This window comes from Protopterus annectens, chromosome 6.part0 (assembly GCF_019279795.1).
Source record: "Protopterus annectens isolate FY-2018-M chromosome 6.part0, PAN1.0, whole genome shotgun sequence".
NCBI classification, from domain to species: Eukaryota; Metazoa; Chordata; order Ceratodontiformes; family Protopteridae; genus Protopterus; species Protopterus annectens.
In genome coordinates this window covers 1,382,149,800-1,382,172,628 of record NC_056737.1, presented here as the reverse complement: position 1 = coordinate 1,382,172,628, position 22,829 = coordinate 1,382,149,800, and the positions used below count along the sequence as shown (strand labels likewise).

General features: G+C 37.7%; 1 protein-coding gene across 3 annotated transcripts in view; it reads left to right on the top strand.

Moving 5' to 3' along the window:
- The window catches only part of NCKAP5 (NCK associated protein 5), a 1,523,932-nt gene that overhangs the window by 1,499,925 nt on the left and 1,178 nt on the right, over positions 1-22,829 (top strand). For all 3 annotated transcript variants that reach the window (XM_044074934.1, XM_044074933.1, XM_044074932.1), the window contains one exon: positions 21,188-22,829. This exon is cut by the window's right edge and continues 1,178 nt beyond it. In XM_044074934.1, coding sequence (XP_043930869.1) covers positions 21,188-21,469 — 282 coding nt within the window. In that variant the 3' untranslated portion in view covers positions 21,470-22,829. The remainder of the gene's footprint in view (positions 1-21,187) is intronic.

Below are 22,829 nucleotides of genomic sequence, written 5' to 3'. Positions count from 1 at the left end.
GCAGCTACTGCAGATATTTTTTATCTTGGAAAACAGCTTTCCTTTTGGCAATCACTTCAGCAAGAAGGGTTTCAGAACTACAGGCCTTCATGGCTGTGGAGCCTTTCATTGCATTTTACCCGGACAGGGTGTCCCTCAGGACCAATCCTTCCTTTATGCCTAAGGTGGTATCCATTGTGGCTCTTAACCAAACTATTCACCTGCCAACATTTTACCCAAATCCGCAGAACAAGGGGCAGCAGATTCTGCATTCATTGGACGTACACAGACAACTAAGATTCTACTTAAACAGGACCAAATCTCTAAGAAAGTCTGAGCAACTACTGGTGGCATTTGCTGCAGGATCAGAGGGGAAGGCTATTTCAAAGCAGACTATTTCTAAGTGCAAAAGCCACTGCATTCATTTCTGCTACTTGTATCATGGTAAACCATTGCCCAAGGGAATCAGATCACATTCCACCAGGGCTGCTTCTACCTCAGCAGCCTTTCTCAGAGGAGTTCCAACCAAAGACATTCTAGAAGCTGCTACTTGGAGCTCTGTTCATACTTTTACAAAGCATTATCATTTGACTCTCTTCTCTAAGTCCAGGGAAGGCTTTGCCATTGTAGTTCTGCAGGGCCTTATAGCCGCTCCTAATGCTATTTAGTTCCATCCTCCCATCCATAGCTTTGGGATTCTACCAAAATGAAATGACTGCAACAGTGAAACACGAAGAACATAGTACAGTTGTGTACACTTACCATAAATGTAGATGTTCGAGTGTATTCACTGTTGCAGTCCGGGTTACTCATCCGCCATCCCCCTTTTCTATTACTTCTCTTTCTTTCACTATATTCTAAAGCCTTTGTGGTGCATTTGCTTTTAGATGAAGGTAAAGTTTATGTTGCTAAAAGTGCATTTACATATATGTTGCTGTTTATAAATATATATATATATATATATATATATATATATATATATATATATATATAGAGATATATATATATATATATATATATATATATATATATATATATATATTTTTTTTTTTTTTGCTCCCCAATTGGGGGGCACCTGACATCTAGGGCAAGAAAAACTGAATAAAATGGCATTGGCTGCATGTTTTATACCCCTGACAACCTGATGTCATGGAACAGGAGACAGCAACTGATGCAGGGCCCAAGACTTTGATATTCAGGCCGACTGAGGGCAACCTGCCAGCAGATTACTCAAATGTAATAACTGCAACAGTGAATACACTGTAACATCTACATTTATGGTAAGTGTACACAACTGTACTTTTCCCATCCAGTCAACCAAATTACACTTAGAACAGGTCAGCAAGGGGTCTGCTTCACCTGAATTGGAAGTTTGTTACAGAGGGGAGGTAACCTCTGTGAGACATATCTGTCTCTCCAGCAAGCCCTGTTGATTTCACATACTCGGTAGAGTAAGTGCATCTAATACCATTTAATTTACAAATGTGCAGCATATATCCATTAGAGCAGGATCTGAGATTGCTTTACATGGAAGGGATTGGTCACCTCTGAGTAGTCTGTAAGACACAGAGTATAATGACAGTGATTTCAATCTGTCAGCATATGACATATGCTGAAGATACTGAATTTTATTTTTTGTGAAACCTTTGAGGTCTTTTCAGTTGCTGCAGGTGCCTGGTAAGGTATATACTAAAGGTAGCATTATATTATTGGCCTGATGAGGGATGAGTACAGTGAGTTATAACCTCTTTTGTTCTGGATGCAGTGTCCTTACTTATGAGGTAGGTGACATAGAAAGCCTTTCTTACCACTGTGGAGACATGGTGGTCAAAGTAAAAGTTGCTGTCAACCAGTGCGCCCAAATCTCTCACCACTGATTGCATGCGTAGGGTGGTGGTGTTAATGTAGTAATCTGCAGAGATGTCACCCTTGCTGAAGGGGGTGATAATGCATTTTTTTGCATTGAGTTTTAAGCCATGACTTTGGCACCAATCTTTTGTCTGTATAAGTCCCTCTTGTAGGATGTTGACATTGGTTAGGCACTTGATGACTGCACCCAGTTTGTAATCATCAGCAAACTTTGTCAGCCACAGGCCTTTTGTTTTAGCCTGTACATCTGAGAAGTAGATTCTAAACAATAGGGGCCCCAGCACTGATCTCTGTGGAACACGACTGGTTACAGGTCTGCTGGTAGAGTCACCTATTTTGACTGTGTGTGTTCTATGGGTGAGCCAGTTTGCAAACTACCTGACAATATATAGGTTATCTCCAGCTGGGTGAGTTTATCAATGATGCCTGAGTAGGGAATAGTGCCAAAGGCCTTGGCCAGGTCCAGGTACACCATATGTACAGATCTGTCTTTGTCCAGAGATTTGGTGACCATCTCAAATAAGTCCACCAAGTTCAAGAGGAAGTATCTCGCTTTAACAAAGCCAAACTGGGTAGGGTCAAGCATTTGGAGGTCTCCTATATCTTTGTTGATAAGGTCCATTATTATTCTTAACATAACCTTACAGATTAGGCTGGCCAGGCTTATGGGTCAATAATTCTCAGGGTCTGTGGAGTTGTCTCCTTTATGTAACGGGATGACAGTTGCTGTTTGCCATTCAGCAGGTACAAAACCAGTGCTCAGATTGTGGTTAAAGAGAGTACCCAATGTTTAGCAATAAAATTTGCTGTACTGTCCACAGTGTGATGTGTTTTCTCAGCATTTTGGTTAGAAAACTTGTGGTTGCTTTTTTATGCTGATTACAAGTTTTTAATGGTACACACCGCAGGCCGGGTGGCTAATAGTTTTATTGTTATGGATTCTCTGCCAGGTGATCTCACCAGTACTCCTCCAGCATTTATCAGTGTACCTTCCTCACAGTACAGATTCTGTTCACCCCATTGTTTCAAATCAAACTGACTGGAATTACAACAATTCTGTGGTTCTGGCCTGTCTATTCAGAATGTTGACACTAATCAGGGTCATGGAAATTTGATGGTTAACAAAGTGTTCAATATCAGTTATTGGTTATGGACACTAGTACATGATTTTTCAGCTTATTTTGAGGGGCTGACATCTTGTGGGATTCTTAAAATGCAAATACAATCTTTGGAACACTCTGCTATAAAGTACAGCATGCTCCAATTGGATAATAGCTATTTAAATAGGTGTATCTCTTTAAAACAGGTTAACAAGGGTTTGTGTGTTTAGAAATACCTGGTGGAGACAGAATCAGGTTCAGCGATGCACATTGAATTATTGGACTTATTTGATCACACAGGTATAGAACTGATGCAGATACTGGTACGGGACAATGACCGTAAGTTGAATTCTTCGAAGGCAGACATTAAAAATCTTAACGACAGTGTCACCAATGATTTATTATTCAGTTCTGTTTTAAACGTTTACAATATTTTGATTATTTAGAGAAATATGTTCAGTGTAATGTTGGCACTAAATTGTGCAATCTTGCTAGAGACACAAATGAATATGAAGAAAAAAGGGCGTACCCTTTGCACTGACCAGCGATTTTCAACCTTTGTCATGTCATGGCACATAGACTAATTATAAAAATCTTGTGACACACCAAAAAATCTATTGTATTTTTTTGCCAATCTGGGAAAAAATAGGTATAATTTTGATTAATTTAAAAGAGCTTTTCCTCTTTTTCACTCTGTGTGTGTGTGTGTGTGTGTGTGTGTGTGTGTGTGTGTGTGTGTGTGTGTGTGTGTTGACGTTTAAATAATTTGGGTTTCAGTAATTAATATGTTTCACCAGTTAGTAATGGTATGGTTGATGAAAACAATATCCTGAATGAAACCGGAATGTTTAACACTGATGATTTGTTAGAATTCCCACCTTTGAAATGATCCAAGAGATTGGTTCACCAAAGAGAACAGACACAGAACAATCAGGAGAGGAAGAATTTGTATGATAGACATTCAGGGGGTGGCAGGAGAAAACGGAACAACTGGAACAACAATCACTGGAGGTACAATGTGAGGAACTGACATTTGGGATCAGTTTAAAGATATACAGTAGACTGTTGAATTTAAGATTGTTTTTTGGTAATAGTATGGGTGATAATAGTGTTTTAAAAAGAAAGAGTACATTTATTTCACCTTCATATCCAGGGGTGGTAGTTCTTGAACGTATTTGTGAATCTGAGATAATAGTATGGGTGATAATAGTGTTTTAAAAAGAAAGAGTACATTTATTTCACCTTCAAATCCAGGGATGGTAGTTCTTGAACATATTTGTGAATCTGAGATAAGAAGTTTGCTCAGACAGCAGGTTGGTTTCAAGGACAATTTGTCACTAGATAAAAGGAACCTATTTAAGAAACTCTCTGCTAACAAAAATTATAGAATTATGAAACCAGAAAAAGTCGGGGGGTCATTATTATGAATTATGTAGATTACTCAAGTAAAATGTTTTATATCTTAACTGATAAGTCAACTTATGAAAGAATTTCTAGAAATGAAACCAGCATAGCGTATGCGAAAATTGATTGCTGATTATTTGACACTTTTTGTCAAGGGGTATTACAAAACAAGAATTTGAATTTTTGAAGGTTGTTAAGCTATTTATTCCTTCTATATTTGATATGCTGAAAATTCATAAACATGAATTTCATCCCCCACTGAGACCTATTGTAGCAGCGCGGGGTTCTAAAACAGAACTCCTTGCTCCAAGAATTGACTTCCACTACAAGCACATATTATCACCTGTACCACATGTACTTCAAGACTCATGGCACCTTTTGGATTTTTTAAAATCTGTAAAGTTCAACAGCAATATTTGTTTTGTGGTAATTGACATAGTCAAATTGTTTACTGTAATTCCACATCAAACAGGTTTGGAATTTTTTGTGATATTTTAAATAGAGATCCACATTTGTCCAATTCCAAATTAAATGCTTTGATGGAATGTATGGACATAGTTTCACACAATAATTTTATTCATTCTGAATGCAAGCTGCTTTGACAAACTTCAGGTGTTGCTATGGATACTAAATGTGCACCCATATATATGCATCTAGTGTTAAGCTCATTGGGAAATGAAATACATTTGCACATCTGTGTACTTAGAATATATTGTTTCATATTTCAGGTTTCTGGACAATATCCTTATATTTTGAAATGGTAATCCAAAGTTGATACCAGTATGTATTGATTATTTGAGGGGTACAACTTTATTTCTGAAATTTATTTTTAGGATGAATTCAGAAAAAAAATTATTATTAGATATACTTTTATACAAAAATGTAAATACAGAAAGTTTTGCCTCCAATATATTTCACAAAAAAATATTTTCTAATTCTTTTTTTACATTTTGACAGTTGCCATTCCCTATTTCAGAAAAGAGGTATAGTCAAGGGGCAAATTGTGTGTTTTTTGAGATTAATTACTGATGACGAAGTTTTTTTTTCTGAATTACAGTATCTTATTGATTTATTTATTCAGATAGGTTATCCTGACAAGTTGTTGCACAGTGTCAAGAAGGAGATTTGTAAGATGAGACAGACAAAATTTGCACCAATATTAAGTTTATGTGGAAGGGCATCCTTTCAATTTAAAACAAGTTCATCCAATGTGGAAAGAAAGGGAGCTATGGTTTTAACCTTTAACAATGATTCTAAGTTTATTATGAAAATACTTTGAATGAATGACTTGGAACACTGTGTTTTCCACTGAAATGAAAAATAAATTAGGCAACTATCCACAGGTGCTTTACAGTATGGGCAAAAATATAACGGGATGGTTGGAATGTAACACAGGAGTCAAATGTTATGCTGTCAGGTCACAAATGACCAAGTGCATTAGTTGCAAATTTTATAAATAGATTAGTAATGGTCCTTATGTGACAGTGTTTAATTATGATAGAGTAATTTCTTGCTCTGGAAAGTGTATCTGTAACACCAAATGCATGGTATATATTGCTTTGTGTTTAGTTTGCAATGTATTTTTTGTATGCAAAACTATTAGAAAACTAAAATAAATTTTTGGCGAACATGTTAATGATGTAAAAAATAAGAACCTGACTAATGGCTTATATAGACATACTTTAAAATGTTCACATTTTAAGAGATTTTTATTTTTTATCATTGATAAAGTTCAGGTCAGTGATTATGAAGGGGACAGTGACACTTTGTTAGATTGCAAAGAAATACTATGGCAAGTGAGATTAGACACTTTTAGTAAGCCAGGGATCAATGACTTTTGTTCTATTGATGGAACTTTAAAGATCACAGCAAATAGAATTTAAATGGTGGGTGTGTATTTTGTTTACTACTGTTGAACACTGAAATATTGATAGATTTATATACTTGCAGGTTTTTAATAGTTTTTAACAGTTTTTCTAATGGCTTATATTATATTTAATAGTATATTTTTATCGTAGAGAAATAATTTTACGGTAATAACTGTATTGTTTTTGTCGTGTTTTATGAGGTTAATTTAAAAAGTTTTTAATTTACTATTGATTTAATTGTTTGTATTAAATAATTAGCTGTGGGGAATTAAACTTAAGGTATTTAAACCATTGTTTTATGTTGTCTGCACTATTCTGATGAACCTGATTGGATATAAAGCCGAAAGTGCTTAGTCGTATATTACATTGTTTAGGAATAAAATTAGCTGTACTGTCCACAGTGTGCAGTTTTTTGTCAACTAAAAGCATGTTGGCATCCAGGACAAAACACAAACTGCTTCATCAAAAACGTACTTGAACTTTAAAAAATAAACCGTAATAGCACCTATTAATATTCCCTCAATTCATGCACAATGTATTTTAACTAGTATTATATCCATATAAGTAGACTACTATAGGACCAGGAAGAAAATATTAGGTAAATTAACATCACATGTTTAGAAGCACTTATAGATGTATATGCCGCACTGCCTTCTGAAGCAACATTTTCTCAGTGTTATCTCCAATACATGTGTCAGTAATCATATTACTAGTGAACTTTAGGTTTTAAAGTTTTCCTTCACCAAGTTATATGAGAATTTAATACTGGTTTCCATATACTTAATGTTGCTAAATCTGTAGATTTTTTTTTCTTTTGTCTTGGCATCAAGTTTGTGATGTACACATATTTATTACTTTGTGGCATTAACCATATGAATGCCCTTAATATCATAGTACTGTTCTGTACTGATCTGTTGAAGCTCCACCTACTTATGGGTAGGTAGGCAAAGTGCTTTAGATTTCTGAGTTTATTTTTTATTTTACTTTTCTGCAGCAGTTTTATTAACATCTGCTTACTGATATCTTTTCTTAAAGCCAACATATGCCTTTTCCCTTATGTCAGCATATATATATATATATATATATATATATATATATATATATATATATATATATATATATATATATATATATATATATATATATATATATTCAACCAGGTAACGTGTAAGGTTAGGGGCAGGAGCAGAACACATGAGTAAGGTGGTGTACAGTTAAATCAGTACGCACTGAGTGTTTCAGCCCTTCAGCTATGAACGTAAATGTCTTATCTATATTCCTGTTGATGAAGCCCCCGCTCCCCAAAAAGCTTATTTATAAGTTCATAGGTCCATAGGTGTTTACTAGGCTAACAACCACAAGGGCCTTTTTAAGCTTAGCCATGCATCCCAAATCTCTGACAAGTTCTGTTACCCTTGATAAGTGTAAGTATGGCCCTGAGAGATGAACCATTTACAGGTTGCCTATTTGCATTAGAAACACAGGTGCCAAATCAGGGGTAAATTTCCAGTTTCCCATCCAATTATCCAAGTTGCACTTGAACTGTGTTAGGGAGGAACTCTGCTTCACATGGATGGGGAGCCTGTTCCATAGACAAGGTAGTCTTTGAGATACAATACCTATCTCTCCAGCAGGTCCTATTTATATTAAAGGCAAGGTTTAAGTCTTTAGAACAGGTAATTCTGGTACTGTTTGTTTTGTGGATATGCAAGAGGCTCATTAGAGTGGGTCTGACAATGCCCTGTATGCCAGGCATAGATATCCCCCCAAAAACCTGTAGGAGACAGAATACAGGGATAGGGCCTTGAGGTGGTCTGCATAGGACATATTACTTATGCCCTGTATTCTTTTAGTGAGGAACCTATGTGGACATTCCAGTTGCTGTATATGTCTAGTTAGGTACATATCAAAGGGTGCATTGTACTCCATGACAGGTCTGATGAATGCCAAATACAGTGGAACAATGACTTCCTTGGACTTGGATGCCATACCTTTGTTTATAAGTTGCGCAGCATAGAATGATTTCCTCACCATTATAAAAACATGATGATCAAAGTCACAATTACTAAGTCCCTGACTACTGGGTCAACTCTAAGGGGTGTGTTGTCAATATGATAGTTACCAGTGATGGGTGGCTTCCGAAAGGATACTATTATGCATTTCTTGGCATTTAGTTTTAGTCCTTGTCTATGTCAGCCCCTCCTGGAGAACATTTGTGTCATTGTGAGATTCAATGATAGCTCCTAATTTGCAATCATCTGCAAATTTAGTCATCCAGAGACCACTGACATTGGCCTTGACTTCTAAGAAGTAAATACCAAAAAGGAGCAGCACAAAGACTGACCCCTGAGGGAATCCACTTGTGACTGGGTTCTTTCTAGAAGTGGACTTCCCAGTTCTAACTGCCTAGGTCCTATCTGTGAGCCAGTTGGCTATCCACCAACTGACATATGGGTTTGTACCTAACCTCTTGGGTTTCTCACAATGCCTGAGTGGGGTATTGTGTCAAATGCCTTGGCCAGGTCAAGGTAGGCAGTGTGAGTGATTCTGCCCTCATCCATTGCTTTGGTGACCTTCTCTAAGAAGTCCACCAGGTTGAGTAGGCATGATCTTCCCTTGGCAAAACCAAACTGGGTTGGGTCCAGTGTCTGGAGGTTTACTATAGCTCTACTTTTCATCCCCATGATAATTCTTTCCATGGCTTTACATATAAGGCTAATGACACTTACGGGTCTGTAGTTTCCGGGATCTGTAGATGGCACACCTTTGTGCAGAGGGATGACTGTTGCCTTTCTCCATTCATGAGGTACAAAGCCTGTTTGGAGGCTACAGTTAAATAGTAATTCCAGAGGCCCTGATAGGTCATGTTTCAAGCTATTTAGACGGCACCCTGGGATATTGTCTGGGCCCATTGATGCAGTGTTCTTGTTCTTAGAGAGAGCATTAAGGATCTGTTCCCTAGTGATAGTAGGGGAGTTATATTTTATGATATTTGCTGAGGGAAGCTTAAGGGAGAGAGTTGGAGCTGAATTTATCACTCAGGAGGTTTGTTGTATCTTCTGGGTCAGTATAGGTGGCTCCATTTACAATGAGCTTTGCACACAATTGCGCAATGCCTTTGAGTTTATGGACATATCTAAAGAACTTGACAAAGCCTGGGATTGCCAGGTGAAAGCGCTTGTTTTATTCTGTATTAAAGAAGATTTTGTTTTCTATGCTGTTTCTGGAGTTGGATTTTCACCAGTTTATCTGCTTTTACAAGGAGGTTTCTCAGTGAGATTTGTTAACTTTGGGCATTTTGCTCTACAACTATAATTTGTCCTGGAAGCCTTGGTACGCTGACTTCTTGCCAGCACTGTTTCTTAGTTTGTTTTTTGCCTTATTGCTTCATATCTAAAGAATACTTTGTGGTTGTCCTTAGGTTTAGAGGCTAAACTTACCTTAAATTTGGCTTTGGTAGACTTTATTTGTCCTCTACATTGTTTGTTTAGTTTGACGAGAGTACTTTAGTCCTTCTGGGTGCTGCACCTCCTAATTTTTACCATGATTTTCTTCCTCCTGGTATACAGCCGATAGATTTTGTGGTTCCACCAGGGTGGCTTGTTTTGGCCTGAGGCAGCTGACCCCTTCACACCACCTTAGTTATGTCTCTGCCCTCTGGTACGTGACTCTTACTGCTGCTGCATGTGTAACACTACAGGTTACCACGTTTCCCCTTGTAGAGGAGAGCCTTCAAAGAGTGATGTGGATTGTCCTTACTATGATAGGAGAATGAGCATGTCAATGTTGCATGAGCACACCTGGGAGGGACCAGAAGAGAAGAAAAAATTCAGTACCATTCCAGAAGACCATATAATGGCAGCATTTATTGTCACTTTAATACCTAGTTACCACCCAATAGAGGTGGCAAGAAAATTAGAAAATAAATTCACAAATAAATCATATTAAGCTTTATAGCCTGGGTATAGACAGCAACACCCTTGTAGCTGCAGCGATTTTTCCACTGTTTTCTAACATTCTTAACAATTTTATGCAAGTAAACAACTCCAAGAAGAATTAAGTCATAAAGGCAATAATGAACTACATTTTTACAATGTGCATGCAGTCATTAAAGGGCTTTTGTTGATAACAACCGAACCTGATGGCTTTTACGTCACTATTCTTTTTATTTGTTCCAGTCCCCTTCAATAAACACATCACACTGAATGACATTTGATGACCTTTATTAAACTTCCATAAACATAATTGTTAACCAACATTTATTAATTACAGCCAACACATGATATAGGTGAGGATAGTTTCCATGTAACATTAAAATAGGACAGCGTGACTCTGCTCATCCCGACCACTGAGCAGCATCCATACCTCCACTCGCTTACTTATGAAGCAGTGTACCACCACTCACTCCAATTACCATTTATTGAATTACACCTCCAACCAAATCCAGCAGCTTACCTCCGCTTGCTTAATTTACTTTTCAAGCTGTGTCCATCCGCTCACTTTCCTTTCCCAGCTCATTGACTTGAACATCCAACACCAGAGGGGGAACAGAAGAGGGTAGGCCTGCCCCTCTTCTCCACTCACCAGACTGACCAGACTGTTCCCCCTCTCTCCAACCAAAATTCCAACAACCTAACCACCATTAAAGGGTATTAAGCCAAACATCATTCTGTGTAGCTTTATCCAAAGTGAATCCATGTCATCGCCTCCCAAAGCCCTATCACAAATAGCAAAAAAAAAAAAAGAAGAGCCGGTTGCATAAATGGCTGAAAGTAAACCAGTGATACCGATCCCTCTCCCCTGCTAAAGTAACAAACCATAACCTCATAACCTAGCATGACCACTGCATATTAGATGAATGGGTATTTAGCTAACAACAAATAAAAGCGTTGTAATGACTCTCCAAGCATTACTAACCAACTGGACAGCAACAAACTGAACCCACTACCACTTGAAACCACACATAGACAAATGCATCCCATCATGCCAATTCCCAGCCTCATTTTACTGGTCAATAATAACCACCTGAGAACTCTTTCCAAATTTAGTCTAATAATACTGCCATCACACCACCCATCCCTTGTAAGCAATAAAACATTTAAACGAGCATCATGGCATTTTAGCAGCAGAACCCAACAAGCCATACCCCTTCCATATCAACAAATGCAAATGAACCCTTATCCCCAACCAGTCAAGCTGCACCTTCTATGTCATCTTAACATAAAACTCTCAATATTCAACATTCCTCCACCCATCCTTCCTAACTTCCAACAAACCCCAAACCCAACACCCCTAATTACATACCCCAACCAAACAGCACATGCCTCCTATGTCAACACATGAAAATCCCCTTCAGCCTCCCTATCCACTTGCCAAAAGACCTGACCAGGTTAATTCCCAGGTAATCACCTGCCAAATGTACTAACCCAAACCAGGTGAAACAGAAGCCCACTACAAAAAAAAAAATCGGTGACATGCCACCATGTCTAACTGCAGTGTCTTTATCCACCCAATGCATATAGTAATGACCAAATGAGATCTCCTTTCCTACTGAATGAATTGCCTAGTCATCCCACAATCTTATCCACTATCCATTTTGAGGAAGAAACATTTGGCAACCAAAACCACCCTGTTAAAGACATCGATACATCCATAAAACATTAACAGCACAAACTGCAGGCCAAATGACCCTCCACATACCAACCTCAACTTACCTGCTCCTCCATACCACAATAGGTAATGTCAGCCAATCTTCACACTATTGCACCTACCTTCCCAGCATCTGAGCCACCAATCAACTTAATCAACAATCCAACCCCCAAGTCTTGTACCCCTGGTACCTGCAACATCATTCCACCAAGCTAACACCCACCCTACCATAAGTGCTAGTTATCAAGACCTGCCCCATGGTCCCGGCATAAGTATCTAATCCTTCCTACCCCAATCTGACGAGTCATGTCTACCAGCACCAGTAACCATAACCCTGTCATATCAAGCAAATGAAAATTTACCCCATTCTCTCCGACTTCCTCACTAAACCAGGATGCCTGCTAAGATGGAACCAACTTCAAAGTTCTACATCCCTCCTCTCATCATCTTACCCTGACAGACAAGCCAATCCCCCAAAAGTATGGCCTCCAACCCTCTAGTCACATTAGCAAACCAAAGCAAATTCCTATGACAATGTAATGCATCTACCAAATTTCAACAACCTTAATCCACTGATCACCCTTGCCTTTCCCTTTTAAGGTATTCCTTTCAACGTGTCATCTTCACATCCAATAACAAAACAAACCTTAAATGTGTTAGGAGACTCAACACCATGCCCTGCATAATCCTTAAAACTTCATTGTGGACACTGAAATGCCTAGTTCCTACATATCCCCAGCCTTGCATCCCTATGATGCCACTGAAACCCTTCCTACTCTTAAAAAATGCACATATAAAATACCACCGACTATCAGCCCGAGGCATACATCCGCTTAAACTCAGCAACCAAATCCTCATGCCTCTCACACACCCCCATATACCTTGTACTGCTGTCTACCCTTCACACAACCCTAAAGCCCAACCATTACTACCTACTCACATGGAAACCATCTCTAATTCATAACGTAACTCAAGCCCATCCACAATGTCCAAATGTGACCCAACTTTCTATTATTGTAACTCCCCCCACCTGTTTGATCCTCCTTGACATACCTCATCCTTGCTGGTACACCCACTACTCCCAAAACACACAGACTCTTAAGCACCTAGTAAGGTGATCACTTGCCACCTCCTTGTGGACCACTCTAACAACAAAAACCTCCATCCCCTCAGAATGTGATTTCAAATGCACTTCCTTCAGGCCACCAACAACTGTCCACTCAACACTTACCTATCTGCAACCTCTCATTGTGCACTACGGCAGACTGATCACTCTGTGTATCCCCATCTATGACCTCACTGTGTTCTGTTCCAGTGTTCAAACCTCCTGCTGCATGTATACCCTGTGCAGCCCAGTTCCTTCTGACATCCAACATCTGCAAAAGAAAAAACCCAATTAAGAACTTACCATGGAAAAAAAGAAAAAAGAAAAACACCACTGATTGTGTATCCTTATCCCCCAGATATTGGGATTACAGATGCAAATATGAGCAGGCAATATTTCACACAACAGTAAGAGTTAACTGCAGATCCACCATGAGGTATCTCTCAGATGTAATGAGTTAAGTCAGACATTTACCCTGTAATGCCAAACCTCTCAATTGCCCAGATCACACAGAATGTTCAGAGTTCATCTCAGGATTTTTGGTGTATTACTGATAAAAACTGTTTTTCTGGCAAAACTCAGATGACTGAAGTCACACACACAAAATATAAAAAAAAAAAAAAAAACACACACACTTTGAGTTTCAAACTTCAGTTTGTCAAAAATATGTATGCTAACAACAATCCGATTAGGGTCTTGCCCACCCCCTTTATTTCAGGCTTTGTCTGGATATGTTGCACTAAGAAGTAAAATATGCCACTGACCAATTACAGATATACAACAACTTTGTACAATTTTGTCCTTTTGTGTAAATAAGCCACTTCAAACCATCAGCTCATTCACATATTTGTCATCCATTGTCTATATACTTTGGCAGTCCGCTTTAATTCCGGACAAATCTCCTTAAAAGGGGCCAGTTGAATTTTCCCCTGTGGACCTTAATGGGTAAAACCTTAGAGGGGAGAGGGAAAAAAAACACACACACCGATGTGGTAGAGCCCTTAAGTAGTTTTAATTGGCCACACATGTCTAACAATGGGCCATAATGCCCCCAAGCACATTTGCACATGTAAACTAACACCCTCCAAATGAATGAGTATCACAAACATGCAATGCTGCTTGAGAAATTAGAAAATCAATACTGCCTTCACACATCGGCAAAAGTTCTGGTTTATAAACAGATCTGCATGTACGCCAATCTCACACTTCACATACTCTACCACCCAACACCCGCTTTCTTAATAGCAAGACCTTTCTAGCCACAGTGCCTGTCACTACCTTACACCGATAATCAGAAAACATCAACACTGACAGATCAACACCTAGCACCATTAACATAATACTAACAACACATGTATGCAAGTGTATACATACACACCCACATCTCATACTTACAAGCATTCACATCAACACACAATCTGCAAAACCCCACACATTTAACCACACATTGACCCTCCCCTTGCTCACACACATATACCCATGCTGCATACCTTTCAGAACATACGCCCCACTTATACAGAAACACCCATCTTATATAAAAGAGAGAAGCTCAGTCTTCAATGATGATCTAATACTTTGCTTACTCTTGAAGGCTATGCATACTGACATATGCATATGCTTATTTGGCTGACGATCGTTCATGGCTAAGCTGTATTTAGAGTCTGCCTCTATCTACTCTCAGTGATGAATATTTAGGTTGAGCTGGATTACTTCACTGAATATTCTTGAGCTGAACAACCCAGTCTGCCATTGCACATCCGTCTAATCCCTTTCCTCACAACTAGGAGCAAACAACATCAAACAAAGCCCACGAAAGCCGAAACCACCAATGAAACCAACCCCAGGAAGACACGATGAATTTCAAGCATCTCACAGCACTAGCCTACTGTGATAAAACTGAGTAGAAAGGAAGATTTGAAGAAACGTCACTACTTTCCACCCACAACCACTAAATCACCAAGGCAACACGCAACAAACAATGAGGGCCTGGACAGCACGCCCCAACCCTGACAACCCCCAGTCCAACCAAAATCAAGGTCATACCAACCCATCCAGAGCTGCAGCAAGAGAGCAACAGCACACACAGCAAATACCATCGAGATCATGCAGAACCTCAAATTTCTCTGTTTTTTTTTTGTTTTGTTTTGTTTGTATAAGTTTAATGTAGCTACATAACAACATGCCAGTTCTACTGCACAGAAGACCAGTACGAGAAACCATCACCTCTAACCAATGCCAACTGTACCATGCATGTTCAACGACAATAAAATCTCAAGGATGCACCATGAAGCTTTGAACAGAAATTCAACTAATGTATAGTAGACAGGTTTTTTATTTGTATCAACATACAACAGTGGTAAGTGCTTTCACGTCTTCAAGACGCTTCTTCAGACCTCAATGTTACTACATCTCATTCACTCTTTAAATATAAAAACAATTAGCACCTTCATTTAATTAATTATACCACTTGTAATTAAAGTGCAAGTGCATAAATCTTAAAAACATAATGAATACAAATGTTAAAAAACTGTATGCAGATTCATGTAAACTTTTCTTGAGTAAATGAATGTATCAAAGTGCTAGTGCTTAAAAGTGCTCAAAAATTAAAATTAGGATGCTAATATCTAGGTAAAATACATTAAATCCATTCAACATAAGAAAACAGTACTAAGAACAGTGTGTGTATTTAAAATGTCAAAGAAGCTTATATGACCAGGTGGATTAGTGATTTAATATTGAATCCAAAAAAGATTAAAATGTTAGAACCTGTGTATTTTTATAAAAGTAATAGAAAAGACATTTAAGCATTGCAACATAAATGAGCAAATGTAAACACTGGATATCAATATCAATGTTTCAAGCATCTAGATGCTAAGAACGGCTTCAAAGTAATTTTTTCATTCAGCCCAAATTTATGTGCCTGTAGCCTAAGAATCCATTTACTCTCTATTTCATCTGTGTGTTTTTTTATATTACCTAATCTATTTGTTCTTCTCACTAATTCAAGCACTCTAAATTTAAAACTATGGCTGGATCCATGCTCCATTATATGACGTGCCAAGGCATTAGTATCGTTTTCCTTGTTCACTGCATATATGTGTTCTCTTATCCGTTCACGGAGAGTTCTATTTGTCTTTCCTATATAGAATTTGTCACATGTTTCACATTGTGCCAAGTAAACTAAATCCTTTGTTCTGCAATCTGCGTATCCTCTAAAGGTATAGGCATAACCTGTATGGGGATGTATAAAACTTTCATTATCTGTTATATATTTACACTGGTTACATGTGCGACAAGGGAAAGTCCCTTTCCTTTGTGATTGCAATGACTTATTCCCTGTTTGTTCATAGCACAATAATCTTTTTAAGGACTTCATATTTTTGTAAGTTATATTAGGCTTATCATCTACTAACATTCTAATCATGTCATCCATCAGCAATAGTTTCCAATTATTTTCTATGATTTGCTTTACTTGTCCATTCCTATTCGTATATGGGACGATTAGTCTATTTTTCCTTTTTTGTATACTTACAGTATTCTCACTGTCACAAGCTTCCCTATGGAAAAACAGCTTACCTTTATGAGTTCTTAAACCACTACATGATATTATAGTCCCTTTTACCTCATCCTCCTTATACCCTCTAGATGTAAACTTACTAACCAAATCGGCTTCCTGTTCTTTGAAAACCGTATCTCGAGTGGTGAGTTTGGATGTTCTAAGTACCTGATTCTTCACAATATTGGAATATATATGTTTAGGGTGCATGCTGTTTCGATGCAACAAATTGTTTCTCCAACTCGGCTTCCTATAAACTTCTGTATCTATCCCATTAAATCCTTTAGTGAGCTTAACATCAAGAAACTCAATATCAGTCAGAGAGTGAGTATTCTCAAAAACCAAAAAGTCTGTGGTGCCATTGAGGTATTTCACAAAATCAAATAGATCTTTCTCATTACCTCCCCATACAAAAAACACATCGTCGACAAACCGACCATAATATTTGATACATTCAGCATATGACACATTATTAAAGACATACATATCCTCCCAATAAGCCAATACCAAATTGGCATAGGAATTTACACAGGGAGTGCCCATAGTAACTCCCTTTTTCTGCAAAAAATAGCTATTTTCATGTAATAATACATTATTATCCAATACCATTTCTAACAGTAACATCAATTGTATCACCTTATTGTTAGTAACTCCCTTTTCCAATAGATAAAGTCTCACATATTCTATACCTATGGTATTGGGTATACAAGTGAACAAAGATTTGACGTCTAAAGTTACAAAGATGTCATCTGTGCCAATAGGCATCTGGTTGTTGGATGAAGCTAAATTTTCCAGGAATTGTTGTGTATCTTTTAAAATGTGACTTGCATTATTAACAAATGGTTTAAATTGTTTGTCCAAATATATGGATATCGGCTCAGTCAACCAGCCTTTGCTGGACACGATGGGTCTAAGGGGGGGGGGGTCAAAAAACTTTTTGTGGATCTTTGGAAGGCCCCTGAAAGTGGGAATCAATGGATCTTCTATTAAAAAATATTTATACAGATTCTCATCTATCACATTACTCAGTAATAAATCATAAAGATGACTGTGAAAGCTCTTTATTAAGTTGTTCAAAGAATACCTGCCGAATGGTTTATATGTGGCTTCATCAGCTAACATATTGGCTATTTTCATCAAATACATGGCTCTATCCATTACTACCACGGCTCCCCCTTTGTCTGCCTGCCTAATGACAATATTTTCATTCTTTTGCAAATTCAAAAGGGCTTTCCTTTCTATACTTGACATATTGAAAAATTCAGTCTTAGCATTTTCATTACCATGCATGTTGGCAACTGTTAACAACTTACTCAAAGCCTGAGAAAACCACTCGCTGCTTCATCCGAGGAAAATACCTTCTAGAATGGGCATGGTTGACTACTCTCCACCAGCGAAACCCAAACCTGATTGAAAGCCAAAGAAAATGAAGTTTCTCACCCACAGAAACAATCCAACCACCCACAATAATGTGACAAGTACATTTTCACACAACTGAGATAGAAAATCCCCCCCCCCTTTTTTTTAATTTATTTTAAGACTCCGTGCATGCACAGCAAGAAACATTACTCACAGGGGCCTCGTAACCCGCAAAAGCCCCAAAACAACATCCTGGCTCACCCAAACACAAGATGCAGAGGCCACTCACAGTCACCACCACCACCAAAACAACCTCAGTGGAAGACTGCAATGACCAGCACAGAAACAGCAAAATCCTCCAAAAAGTAAGGAATAGCCTAAGTAGAAATGTGCCACAGCATGCAGCATTGCACAATTAGCATGAAGCTAAGCATCTTGGTCCCAAGAATAACAACACAAACCTCCATTCACAACCCCCCCTTTTTTAAGAGGAGAAGGCACATGGAACTCCTATTCAGCCCCCATGACTCATCCAATCTGAAAAGCCTGCTTTCTCAAATGCCCATCATACGTGACATCAGTCCTCCTAGGTTTGCCAATGCCTCATCAAAATGCAGAGTTCAATGATAAGCAGGCCGATTTACTAGTCATAGTCTGACCTCCCACAAAGCAGTACAATTTAGAAGACACGGCCACATTCCCTTGACTGTTAACACCACATCGCGCATATGTGTGGTGCTCACCATTAACTTAACTCACTTAAAGCCTGTAAAAAACATTTGTGGCTTCAGCTGAGAAAACACCTCAGAAAATGAGCCTGATAGATTACCCCACCAATGAATCTCACCTGACTGAGTATCTCCTGCAATTGAGAGCATCAGAAAAATGATGCTGCTCTCCAAAGGGAACACTATAAACCTCCCGGTTACCATAATCTGATTACTACCTTGCTGGTATAAATAAAACAGCACTGATGTAACCCCTGGCTGTACTTTAGCACTTCAGTGACTGGAATTACACTTTCTGAAAGGCTGCACCCTATTAACAAGGCCACACTGCAGAAATATTAATAAGAAGTATTAAAAAAAAAAAAAAAAAAAAAAAAACATCTCATCCAGTTCTTGACTAAAAGTAGCTCAAGGCCTGCATATACCATAGTGCCTACAGGTCGTCATGAGCATGCTACTTGCACTAGCAAGTACACACCAAAAATGTGATTCCTACACCAGTTACACTTGCATAAACCCTTTAAGCCCCTCCTTACCCTTACTTCATTTCCGGCCATTCATCCCTCTTTCCCATTTAACCCTATCCTCCCCCCCATCCTCTTAATTCCTGCTACTGTATTTATCTAGCACCACTTGAAGATGTCTTGGGACAAATCGGTCTGTTACCAAACCTCATTTAGTTTTATATGGAAATGAGATTGGAAAAAATGTTCTTGCTTTTTTAACAAAGACTGCCCCATATAAATTTTAAGTTGAGTCTAATTAATGTGAACAGTTCACAAAGCCTGAGAAGTGCAAGTGATAAGTAGTTTACCTGTATGTTAGGTTACTAAGACAACTGTTTAGGGCATCATTCTCATTAAAGGCAAGAGTGATTGAGCCTATGTATTCTGATCACGGATGTTAGAGACAATACAGGTTTGCATGCATAGATGACTGAAATAAGAACATCAGAACTTACAGTTGTACTTTTTTTTTCATCCCATGCCATCTGAATGTGTCATCACCTTCAGCTAAAACTTGATATATATACTTGGTGTGTTTGCTAACTATATCAAAAATAACAGTTTTCTAAAGGAATGGAGTTCAGAGTTTTTCTCAAGTATTCTTTCACATAGCTACCTCATAAAGTTTAACTTTATATAATAATATTTCAGAAAGATGAGCCTATGATGAGTTTGCATCTACAACTCACAATTTTGGGTTTCGTTAGATTGGGTAGCAAAAAAGGGCAGTGAACCTGTGCAAAACAGCAACTATTTTTTTTTTCAAATGTACCTGGCTTGCCTGCGGTGGTGGTCCTGAGGTAGCATTGTCACCTCACAGTAAGACGTTGTCCTGTTCGATTCTCAGCTAGAGCATCTTCTGTGTGGAGACATGCATGAATGGGCGTACCTTTGTTGAAGGTTGTGCATCAGGGCCGGCAACTCGGCACGTAAAAAATCTACTGCCAATCATTAGCGGACTGCAGTTCCGCTGTGGCGACCCCTAACCGGGAAAAGCCGAAAGACACAACAACAACAACAACAACCTGGCTTGCATCACAGGAAACTGGTTACCTGATATGCAGCATAACTCTTATGACAATGCACAGATGCTTTTCCTTGCAAATTCAGCCGAAACTTGATTTCACTTTTTTTTCTGTATGGTTTATTTTCCTATTACTTCTTAAAGATTAAGATGGAAATCATTCCATCAATAGTAACTGATCTTCTTTTTGTACAGGATAAAGAGTGTATAACCAAGCTTTGGGAATACACTTTCATATAATGCTTTGTGTTTTATAACTGATATATGGTGCCTGTAATTCTTATCGCTAAGTGTTGACTGTTTTGCCCTGATATAGACAGGCTTCACTTGTCACTGGTGTAACTTAATTCTTCTACATTCATTCTACTACATAAAGTAGTGCTTCTGTATTTTAAGTTCACATATTTTAGATTGCTTTTTGCCATTCCCAAACAATATTTCAGAAGCTTGGTTTACTTACATTTGTAACTATCATGGGAAATTGCAAAAAATACTGAGCTCTATTGTTGTCTTGATTTATGAAGTACTATGTATGCTAATGTTAGTGTTATAAGAGACCAGTGTTAAGGTTGCAAGAGTGAAATTACATGAACGTCTATGGTAAGAGAAGTATACCAAACAGCTAAAGAGTAGATGTTATCAGATGCCATACATGAATCGCTTGTAAATACAAGACAATTCTCAATGAATGTTTTATATTATTTCAGTTTGTTTTGCCAGTTACCACAACAGATAACTGGCATGAACATACATGCATGATAAATCCATTCAATATATTACAAGGAGTTCAAACAATGAAAGTGCACAATTGCTATCCCAATGAAGAATACACACAAATCAACACTGCTGCACATAGGTGTGATACTTTAGAAATATATGGTTTAGGAACACGATTGTCCAAATAACCTAAGGTCATCTGGACAGATAACTGAAGAAACATGTTCAGCAATACTGCATAATGATTTTGTGCAAATTTTTTTTCAGATTATATTTTTGTATTCAGAATGTATGCCTTAATTTATTGTTGTATATTTTTTTAGTTCCAGAAACTGAAAGAAGACGGGAAAGAAGACCCCAAGCTTAACAGTTTATCTAAAATCACCTTGGAGTCCCTTAATAAATTTAACTGCAATAGTGTCAGGTCACTGGACAAAGAGACTTGTTCTGCAAATAATACAGAAGGAGAAAAAGACAGCAAAGAAAATGAAAAAGCTGTTGTATGTACCCCCCACAAGCCTGGTGTGGAAAATTCAGAAACTTTAAGTGATTCTTTATATGATAGCTTCTCATCATGCGCCAGCCAGGCTTCCAATGATGTATGAAGACACTTGAAATGAAATGTGCATTGCTATCTATAATTCTCTTACAATACCGAGTGGAAAAATAAATAAATAAACTGAGCTGCTGAAAGTGACTTAGAATTGTACCTGCAAAGCAGGCAATTTCTGTTCTGGCCTTCCTGTTTCACACAGCAATAATAAAAGACTACTTTTCGTAGCAGTGCTTACAGCTTTTACAAGTTCTTTTATTATACAAAAAGAAAACTTTATTTTGCACTGTTTCAAAATAATGTATAGATGTTTGTAAATTAAGAAAGAAAAAGAATTATATTTGTAGCAAAAAGATGAAAGCAATAAATAACATTTGGTACCATGGTTTCTGCAGTCGCAAATATCTAACTGTATAAATGTGAGACTTGTAATGAAATGGTCTGTTGGTTTTAAATATACATGGATCCCACAACTGCTTTTCTCATTATGTTTGGCATAAACTTGCTGCCTGTAAAGTTCAAGCCTGACCAGCAGCTCAACACCACATGCAGCAGTTTTATTGCTTTAGAGAACCCTGTTTAAACACAGTTTCAGTTCAGAAATGCATTTTTTGTTTGTTTTGAGAATATGAACAGAAGTGCAATAATTCAAACTTAATTTGCATAAAACAGCACATAAAATGGAACAGAGTTTGGCTTTAATCAAAATACGTCGCAGCTTGGATTATAGTATGTCACACAAAAATTACAGAAGTAAAGTACTTCTGAACTTGGCACTAGTTGAAGCATCTTCACTGTAGAACATTTCTAACTCGCTAAATGCCTGTAAGGAGTAAATAATGCAGAATTCATTGATGCTATCTTGTTATTAAAAGAGAACCCATCTGCACTTGTTGCATGCATACACTCCAAATATGCCATGTGAACACTATGAAGCAATATGCCATATTTCAATTGATTGTCCCAGTTAATAAAAAGGAAATATGACTCATTTAAACAGTCATACCTTAAGTTTGCTTGCATTCTGACCATACATTATTAAGGTTGTGGGACGCTTAACCAGAGTATTTACATTGTTGACAAAACATCACAAACTACTTGTTAAAAAGTAAAAACATCAAGAAGAATTAAGTCATAGAAAAGTCATCATTTATGACTGTTTATTCATTTACCATTCCTCAGTTTTAGCAGAGCTGAGAAATTTTGATTTTCCGAAGGATTTTGTCTTCATGTTACAATTTGTCTATACATATATTTCTTGTTAAGCATTAACGCGTACAATGTTTGGGAAGAGTACATGCAATTTCATTTATTTTTTTCTTCTCCACACTTATAAACTAGAATAAATTATACTGATGCATTGCAAGAATTCTTTGCCTATAATGTTTGCAGAGAAAAGTCACACATATTAA